General features: G+C 36.3%; 1 protein-coding gene across 2 annotated transcripts in view; it reads left to right on the forward strand.

Annotated features, from left to right (window-relative positions):
* VAPA (VAMP associated protein A) overlaps nt 1-10,185 on the forward strand; it is a 50,211-nt gene that overhangs the window by 22,876 nt on the left and 17,150 nt on the right. For both annotated transcript variants that reach the window (XM_040479413.1, XM_040479414.1), the window contains exons 2-4: nt 4,948-5,100; nt 8,826-8,929; nt 9,337-9,417. In XM_040479413.1, the coding sequence (XP_040335347.1) occupies nt 4,948-5,100; nt 8,826-8,929; nt 9,337-9,417 (338 nt within the window). The remainder of the gene's footprint in view (nt 1-4,947; nt 5,101-8,825; nt 8,930-9,336; nt 9,418-10,185) is intronic.

Consider the following 10,185-nt stretch of genomic DNA (forward strand, 5'->3'; position numbering starts at 1 on the left):
TTCCTTCCTTCCTTCCTTCCTTCCTTCCTTCCTTCCTTCCTTCCTTCGAGTAAGCACACAAACTGTGCATGCAAGCGGGGGAGGTGCAGGGGGAAGGGGAGGTGGGAGAGAGAGAGAGAGAGAGGGAGAGAAAGAATCTTAAGCAGGCTCCACGCCTAGCTTGGAGCCCAGAGGTAGGGCTCCATCTCACCACTGTGAGATCATGACCTGAGCCGAATCAAGAGTTGGACACTTAACTGACTGAGCCACCCAGGTGCTTCTACTTGTTTTTCTTTTCTTTCCTTTTTCTTTCTCTTTTCTTTTGATGTTTTATCTATTTTTGAGAGTGAGAACACAGGTGGGGGAGGGACAGAGGGGCGGGGAACAGAATATCTGAAGCGGGTTCTGCACTGACAGCAGCAAGCCTGGAAGTGGGGCTTGAACTCACAAACTGAGATCATGATCTGAACTGATGTCCGACGCTCAACCACCTGAGCCACCTAGGTGCCCCTACTTATTTTTCTTACTGGTTTAACCCCTTAAGCATTGCAGAGGATAAGTTTTCAGTCAGTCAAGCAGATTACTGAGGTGATGCAGTGGTTTTTAACCCTGTTGGACATAGTACCCCATTTGTATATTTTATATTCTTTAATACTGCTTTACTATCTCAAAATGAAATTCATATATAAAATTACCTACCAGCATAAAAATTAAAGTTTTAAAGTTTTTTTTTTTTTAAATGTTTATTTTTTTTGAGAGAGTGTGAGCGGGAGAGGGATAGAGACAGGTGGGGACAGAGGATCTGAAGCAGGCTCCATGCTGACAGCAGCAAGCTTGAGGCGGGCTGGAACCTGTAAGCGGTGAGGTCATGACCCGACCTTAAGTCGGATGCTTAGCCATCTGAGCCATTCAGGTGCCCCCAAATTAAAATTTTAATATAATACCCTAACTATACCCTAAAAGAGAATTAAAAAAATAAATTTATAATGAAATATGCCTTTTAGTGTAAATGTTTGGGCATGACTATAACAAAAGACGTAGTGAACTAGCCAGGTACTTGTAACCTTCCTAATAACAAGTAAGTTTGGATTTAAGAGAATTCAACAGTTACCTGAATTGGACTGACTGGTTTTCTTTAACATTTTGAAATAAGGGCAAAATAAGAAAATTTGTGGATAGGGATAGAATCGGGTATGTCACCTACAAATGTCTCCTGACTGATAACAAGTGTGTTGTGGTGATCCAAGTATCATGAGTGGTATTTCTGTTGGTAGAATAATTTTCTGTGATGGTAAATGTAACCTTTTCAAGAGGAAGGAGAACAAATTTTTCCTTTTTTACACAATAGATCTATTTCTGGAAAAGAGATTTTTTTCCAATATGAATTTGAAGGCGTATTTGATAATTTGAAGGAATATATGATAATTTGGTCAGATGAGGGCATGATATGCTTCATTGTATGGGACTGCCCAGGCATTGCAGAATGTCTAAGATCTTCATTCCTCTTCTCCCCCCACCAGTAGCACCACCCACCCAGTCCTGATGTTAGACAAAAATACCCGTGAGGAGAATCACCCTTGGATTTAGGATTTGGTTGTAGTGCTTACAATAAATTATGTAACTTTCCCTCTATTTTTGAGGGTCTGTAAAGGTGGATTTCATCAGGTCTTTCTAACCTGTAGGCTCAGGGATCTATGATATACCCCAGCATCCCCCACCCACCCTAATCTTCCTGTCTCACCCATATTCCCCCCCAAAAATTCCATGTAAAATTTTTGTGAACATTTCACTCACATGTGTTATTTTCTGGGGTAGTATATAGGTTTCATCACATTCTTAAAGGGTTCTGTGACCCACAAAAGTGGACCTGATGTTTCTTTCCAAGACCTCTTATAACAGTTAAATGTGGTCATTCTTATGCTAACATTCATCAGTAACTGCTGATTTTCCATTTTAACCGGGGAAAATGGGCTCAGACTCTGAACTATCTGCAGGGAGTTATTTCTACTGGGAGAGCACTGTTAAGATGCTTGGTTATAGGGACACAGTGGAGCAGAAAATTTCAAATTCATATGTTAGGTGGGCTTATTTGTTTGTAAGTAGGTAATTTCACATTTTACTCATACGGTTAACATGTCCACTTAAGAACTTTGTTTTAAGTTGGTGGGCTTTTTTCTTTTTGGTGGGCTGTTATCTTCATCTTTAGACAGTTTGCATATAAATTTTCAGTATTACTTCAGATTTCATATGTTGATGAAAATCGATATATGGTCATTTTCTAAATCAGTTTTAAAAGTCAGTTATTTTGGGCACCTGGGTAGCTCTGTTGGTTAAGCGTCTGACTCTTGATTTTAGCTCAGATCATTATCTCACAGTCCTGGGATTGAGCCCACCTCAGGCTTCTTGCTGAGGTGTGGAGCCTGCTTGGGATTCATAGTCATTCATTCATTCATTCATTCATTCATTCATATTCTTTCTCTTTCTGTCTCTCCCCCTCTCTCTCCCTCCCTCTCTCCCCGCCCCCTCATGCGCACACACACACACTCTCAAAAATTAAAAAAGTTATTTTACCTTATTTTGGAAAATTGTTTTCCTCTAAAATTGGGATCATTTAAAAAATCTTACGTATGTTATAAAAGTATAGGATTGTTCAAAATTAAAGTTTTGTGAAAGGTTTCTTTTGTCATGTTACTAATAAATTGTTTTTTTGGCCATGCTTACTACTAATGTTAAAGTCCTACTTGAAATAGTCCTTTAAAAATTTATGTATTCTCAAATATCTGTAGTAACTTCTGAATTTTGAGAATATTGAGAAATGGAATCTATATCTTTAAGACCCCTAGTTTCATCAGTAGTTTAAACTGTGTTGCTAGCCAATGGTATTGTGGGTTCAAGTGCAAAATGGACAGATTGCAATATTCCCCTGTACCTCTCTTTTGCTAGTGTATGGTGGGGTTGTTAAGTAGCTGCTTGTTGAAAAATGCAAGCATTTAGAATTAAAGAATCAAAGGGAGTAAGATAATATACAAATTAAATGATTTATTTGATCATGTAATTAAAGGTAGCCATTTAAAAGATCATACTTGGGGCGCAGTCGGTTAAGCGTCCGACTTCAACCAGGTCACGATCTCACGGTCTGTGAGTTCGAGCCCCGCGTCGGGCTCTGGGCTGATGGCTCAGAGCCTGGAGCCTGTTTCCGATTCTGTGTCTCCCTCTCTCTCTGCCCCTCGCCCGTTCATGCTCTGTCTCTCTCTGTCCCAGAAATAAATAGACGTTGAAAAAAAAAATTAAAAAAAAAAAAAAAAAGATCATACTTCATATATATATATATATTTAAAAAAAAAACCTATGTAACTTGATTTAAATGACTTTTTCTTTAATTTTTTTTTGTAACTGTTTCTCTGTCTTTATGTTTTCTGCTAACCTTTTCTCATTTCTGTCTCTTCCCTCTTCCTGGTTCTAAGTCTTTGTTAGAAAATATTTTATAACTTAAAACTTCAAGCATAGAATAAGATTATTTCACTCCTTAGTACTTGAAATAAGTACCTTTTAATGGCCTGACTTTGAAGTCTGTTTCTTTTCCTCTAGTTGCTCCTGCACTCTTCCTAGTGCCTCTTTTCATTTGACTGTATTTGTTGTTCCCATCAAACCTTTGTCTTAGATGGTTTTCCAGTATTCAACTAAATGGGAAACTACCTGGTAGAGCTGAAAATTTCTCATTCTGGGCTCCGAATGATAAAGTTTTAAAAGACATGTTTACTCTTGTTTCCCTAAATAAAGATAGCCTTTGTAATAGTAGTCTTTGATTTCAGCCTTTTTGCTTTTCAAAATATATAACTTAATGGGGCGCCTGGATGGCTCAGTTGGTTGAGCATCCACTCTTGATTTTGGCTCAGGTCATGGTCTCACAGTTTCGTCAGTTCTGGTCCTGTGTTGGGCTCTGCACTGACAGCTTAGAGCCTGCTTGGGATTCTCTGTCTTCTCTCTCTGCCCCTCCCCTGCTCGGTCTCTGTCTATTTCTCTAAATAAGTAAGTAAATAAATAAAAACATTAAAAAATACAACTTAAAACTGATTGCTTTGAAAATGATTTAAAATTGCTTTTGTGTTAGTTATAAGTTATGTGGTTATTGCTTCCTCTTGGGACATACGTTTTAAATTTATCTTCTATGCCCAATGGAAAAAGTATTCATTTTATTGTCTGAATTGATGTACATAATGCCCTACAGTTTTTTTTTTTTTTTTTTTTTTTTGCCAAGGTAAAAAATGGCCACAACCTTTCTTTTACCCCCCCTTTAACAAAATGAGGTTCTAGTAGTTTAGGACTTACTCAGTTTAGGCAGGACTGGATTACCTTTCTGGATTCTTTGTTTTATAATTTCTCGTTTGGGTACATCACCAAAACTTAAAACTTTGTATTTAGAGCATTTGACACAGTGCTCATAATAAATACTTAACAAATATGTGAGTGAATGGATGAATGAGTGAATGAATTGAACCTAATTGAGATGTGAAGCAAGAGCACTATTGTCATTGGATGTAGTATCTTCAGATGTACACATTTTTGCAGTTTTCTTGGTAAATGGATTTAAAGACTGGCACTGGTTTGCAGACCACTGGAAAAACCTGATCTTTTTAGTAATGTGGTAAGAGCACACAATGTATAATAAAATTGTGGGCTTACTTCATAAATTAACAATGTTTGGAATACTTTTTATTTGATAGAAATAATACATGTTCATGTAGAAATTTTGTAAAATATAATAAGGGAAGAAGAAGAAAATACAACTCTCGTAAGTGTAGTACCTGGAAAGAAGTACTGTTAGTGTTTTGATACAGTTAGGCACACAGATTTCATTATATACTTTAAATAAAATTGAGATTGTATACATTGAATTTTGAATTCTGCTTCGTATAAGTGTGAGTCCAGTTAAATTTTTTTTCTGTTTTTGTTTTTTAAACCTTACAGGCCCCTTCACAGATGTAGTCACTACAAATCTTAAGTTGCGAAATCCATCCGATAGAAAAGTGTGTTTCAAAGTGAAGACTACAGCACCTCGTCGGTACTGTGTGAGGCCCAACAGTGGAATTATTGACCCAGGGTTGACGGTGACTGTTTCAGGTAGCAAATCATGTTCTGATTTTGAACAGTATTAAATTCCGACATTTTTATGGTTATGTTTAATTTGGTCTTAATTAATAGAGTTTCATCTGGAGGGAGAGAAATTGTTTTTAAGTTATTCTGGCTTGCCTTTAATTATGTTCTTCTGTTACCTTACTATATGCCAGCTGTTTTAACATTTCTCACCCTTACCTTGTGGTTGGGGGTGTCTGTGGTCAATTTATAAGCAATTATTTTCAGTTTAAAATTTTATATCTTTTATTTCTACAGTTTACTACCGCATTCTCTGCTCTATTTTATCTTTGAAATAGTGTATCATTTTTGTGATTGATCCTTCTCTTCAGATCTCTAACTATTGTTACATATTGCATGCAGCTGTACAAGTATTATTCAGAATCTTAGAAATGTACAGTGCCTCTTTTTTGCTGGTTGTATCAAATTAGATGAGTGTTTCTGCCTTTTATTGTAAATGCCAAACAGTTTAGTTTCATGACTCCCTTTTGTGTTTACTTGTAATCCAGGGAGTATGCTTGGTTCCTTCTCTGTATGGATTGCTTACTCCTGCTGTGGAGTCTGTGCTGGTGTCATCCTTAATGCCCTCCATAAACTTCCTTTCTTCCATCAGACTTCCCAAGATAGTTGTCCTTAACAGTATTACCTGACATAGCTGAGAAATAGGAAACAAGTATGAGAATGGGGGACCTTAATTATGGGGGACCTTCTTAGGCTTCACATGGAGACCATTTACTCTTCCTTACTAGCAGTAGATTTCGCTTCCCATTATATGTCACGATAACACATGGAACAAGAATACACATGGACCTCCCATCTCTCACCTCAAAATCTCTGGGGGCATGACCCAGCCACGTATATGTTTTTTTTTTTGAAACAAAAACAAAAACAAAAACAAAACATGCTTGTGTGATCCTGATAAGTATTCCTAAGATAATTGTGTCTCAGTTGCCTGGTTTTTACGTCCACAGCAGATTAAAAACACCAAATTATGCAAAGAGTGAGGGCCTATAGCAAGCACATGGAGAGTGCTTAGAAGTAGAACTTGACTGCAAAGGCAGTGAAGGACACACTGCCGAGTTCTTTCTGACACTGAATCCTGTTTCAGTATGTAGACTCAAAGACTCAGAGCTAGGAGTCCTTCTAGAAAAGATGTTTTTAGTGAATCTTATGATGTGGTAGCCAAGGAGGAATGTGTTGGTGTTTGTCCAAGTTGTCAGCTGATGGGAAAGATAGATGGAAAAGAAGATAAAACAATGACTACATTCATTTTGGAAGTTGCTCTCTAAATTTTTAAGCCTTTTAGATAAATTGGAAGACAGAATTGTTTCTCTCCATGTAGTTTAAAATAGTTTTTTGGTGCTACCAGTTTTATCCTTAGGAATCCATAAAACTATTCAGAATGACTTTTTCTTTGAGGGTTCTAGATTGCTAAAGTTCATTGTATTAATGTTTCTAAAGAAAAGTTTGAGTTGCGCAGGCCCAATTACATGTGGGTTTTTCCCTGTAAAGACAGTATAGTACTATAAATACATTTTCTCTTGGGGCGCCTGGGTGGCGCAGTCGGTTAAGCGTCCGACTTCAGCCAGGTCACGATCTTGCGGTCCGGGAGTTCGAGCCCCGCATCAGGCTCTGGGCTGATGGCTCGGAGCCTGGAGCCTGTTTCCGATTCTGTGTCTCCCTCTCTCTCTGCCCCTCCCCCGTTCATGCTCTGTCTCTCTCTGTCCCAAAAAAAATAAATAAAAACGTTGAAAAAAAAATTTTAAAACAAATAAATACATTTTCTCTTCTTTTTGATTTTCTTGATAATATTTTCTTTTCTCTAGCTTACTTTATTGTAAGAATACAGTACATAATACATACGGCATACAAAATAAACGTTAATCCATGGTTTATGTTCTTGGCAAGGCTTCTGGTCAACAGTAGACTATTAGTAGTTAAGTTTTTGGGGAGCCAAAAGTTGGATGTGGATTTTCAGCCGTATGGGGGGTTGGCATTCTGAGTCCCTGTGTCGTTCAGGGAACAGCCTGTACTTTTCAAAACACTTTCTCTCACGTAGCCCCTTGTGTTGGGCACTTGTTGTATTAAAAACTCTAGACATACTAGTTACTGTTTCCGTGGTGTGCCTTTAGATCTTGTCCACTGAGAATTTAGGTCTTCAATTTTTAGTGTATTGCCTTCCCTTAAGGAGTCACTCAAACTGTTCTTCCACTGGCAACTGTTCCTTGATTGACTGACTGTGCTACACACTCATTTCTTTTTTTCTTTCAATTGATGTATTCATGTATGTATGTGTGTATATGTGTATATATTTATATTTTTAGGATGATGTAACTCTTACTATATGGTCTGCAATAACTTGGACTATAACTGTCATTAAGTCACAACCATGTTTTTTCAGTTCCTAGTGATGAGCCTATAGTGATTGCTCAGTGAAGGGTATTAATGGACATTCATTGTGCTTTATCTGGATTCTGAGACATCCTGTGCGTTTTTTTTCTGCTATGTATTTGGCCCTTTAAAGATTTTTTTTTAACCATGATGGGAGTTAATGGACTTCTTAGATACACCTTAGAAATAAGATTTTCTTATATGATTGGTATTTCTCACCATTGTTTAATTGCATTTGTTTTTTTTTTGAAAGTGTTGACACACATATATAGAAGGTATATCTTAGAAGTAATTTACCTGTTAACAGGGGAATACTTTATACAATACCATATACATATTTTGTGTAACTGTAGATCCATTCTTATAGCCATTTATTAAGTTTATATTACATAATTTGGCATCAGTTATAATCATATGGAACCTCTAAAAATCCTTTAAAAGGCTACTGAAAAGCTTAAGTGCTTAGAAATATTTGAATTTGTAATTAGGACTTAAGAAAAATTCTTGAAATCGTGAGAGTATATACCTTTTCCTTGTATACCTTGTTTTTTAGAATCAGATATAAACAGATTGATAGACTTCCTGAGTAGGTGTTTATTTAAAATCTATTTTTCAAAAATTAGTTTAAAAATTTTTTTTAATGTTTTTATTTATTTTTGAGAGAGAGACTGAGCAATCGGGGGAGAGTCAGAGAGAGAGGGTGACACAGAATCTGAGAAGCAGGTTCCAGGCTCTGAGCTGTCAGCACAGAGCCCGGTGTGGGACTTGAACTTGAACTCGTGAATCATGAGATCATGACCTCAGCTGAAATCAGCCGCTTAACCAACTGAGCCACCCAGGCACCCCTCAAAAATTAGTTTTATGAGAATGCTAACAAATGGTTGGGAGTTTTGAAGTTAGCTTTTAATTTCTCCTTTGCATATCCTAGCTAATTCTAAAAGATACTATCACTAAATACCAAAATGAAGCCTTATATTTATGCCTAGTTTTAATAAACAATTTACTAGATTTTAATCTGAGTTTACAGGTATTATCATAGTTAATGTCGGCAATATTTAGAAAATTTACCCAAACCTAAAGTTAGAGGGGACAATCATAGGTTTATATTTATTTTTTAAATAGCTATTTATTTTGTGGGTTGTTAAAATAGTTGGAGCTATAAAGGTGATACTGGATCCTTACTGTAAATAATCCAGTATTAGGTTTCTTGAACTCTTTCTGGTTTTCTTTAAATTGGCATATTAGTGAATGAGGTAATAGGAGTGATAAGAAGCAAACACATTCAGAATACACAAAGTAATGTGTCCTTTCTTCTTATTTAGTAATGCTACAGCCTTTTGACTATGATCCCAATGAGAAGAGTAAACACAAGTTTATGGTACAAACAATTTTTGCTCCACCAAACACTTCAGATATGGAAGCTGTGGTAAGTATAGATGTGAAACTGAATTTATTTTGGGGAATGTTTTTTAAACCATGGATTTGTATAGTTCTCAGTTGAGAAAGCTAATTTTTAAAATAAAAAAAACCTTGTAAATCTGTTTATTACAGATAATTTCAAAAATGAAAGAATTTTGAAATAGTAGAAATACTATTTCTTAAAAACACTTTAGAAATGCTACTACTAAGAATGCTGGCGATAGTAGGTTTCTTTAGGATTTTGTAAACAGTTCTGTGGCGTTGCTTGATAACAGTGGCAGAGTGATCAATATCAGGGTGCAGCCGTGCCTCCTGACTACCCCTGCTTCAGACAGCTACGGTTGTCCCTGAGGGGAAGCTTATTTGTCATGGTCATGCTTTCTCTGTCTCATGTTTGGTTTTGTTTGTTTGTAGTGGAAAGAGGCAAAACCTGATGAATTAATGGATTCTAAATTGAGATGTGTATTTGAAATGCCCAATGAAAATGATAAATTGGTAAGTAGGAAAATGTAAGAAGATTGGAGGCTGTTAAGTTCTCGTTTACTTTGAGATGAATTTTGCTTCTGTTTTTGGCCTTTTTGGGTTGTGTAATGATGCTGTTCTACTTTATAAGATTCAGTGCTTTATTAAGTTTTTAAAAAACTTGAGACGCTTTTTTCATTTTAGACATTTTGTCCATTCAAGAAGAAAAATGCTTTTAGATAACAATCTGCATGATGGAGAAGAATCAGTTAATTCTCCCCAATTTTTGCCACTTTTTAAGCCACTTCAAGTTCTTTAGAGTGAGACATATATATGCATAGATATAATTAAATAGACATAAACTCCTTTTTGACAACTGTGTACCAGCAATCTGGGGATAAAAGATGTAATTTACATGAACAAGTAGTTTATTCCCAAGTTTGGCTATTGCCAGGTATTTTACTTACTATTGATTTTGGTCAAAATCCATATGATTTTATTTCTTAGTAAGTAATTTTTGTGTTGCTTTTGGGTTGATGTGAGGCAGATACAGTTTGGAGGACTGAGAGATACATGTGTGTAGTTTGGAAAGTCGTCTGTGATCGTATAGGATGAGTTGTGGTCAGTTTCCCTATTCCCCTTCTTAAATTCAGATTTTAGTCTTTTTCTGTGATTTGTAGGAGGGACTAGACAAAGTTGAGTTGAGTGAGTTTTTTCTTTTGGTGACTTAATATATAAAATAATGTGGGTAAATAGAAATGTTGAGTACAGTTAGGTTACAGTGTGACATGACTGTTGCCT

This window comes from Herpailurus yagouaroundi, unplaced genomic scaffold (genome assembly GCF_014898765.1).
Source record: "Herpailurus yagouaroundi ecotype Mexico unplaced genomic scaffold, PumYag 142, whole genome shotgun sequence".
Classification (NCBI taxonomy): Eukaryota; Metazoa; Chordata; class Mammalia; order Carnivora; family Felidae; genus Herpailurus; species Herpailurus yagouaroundi.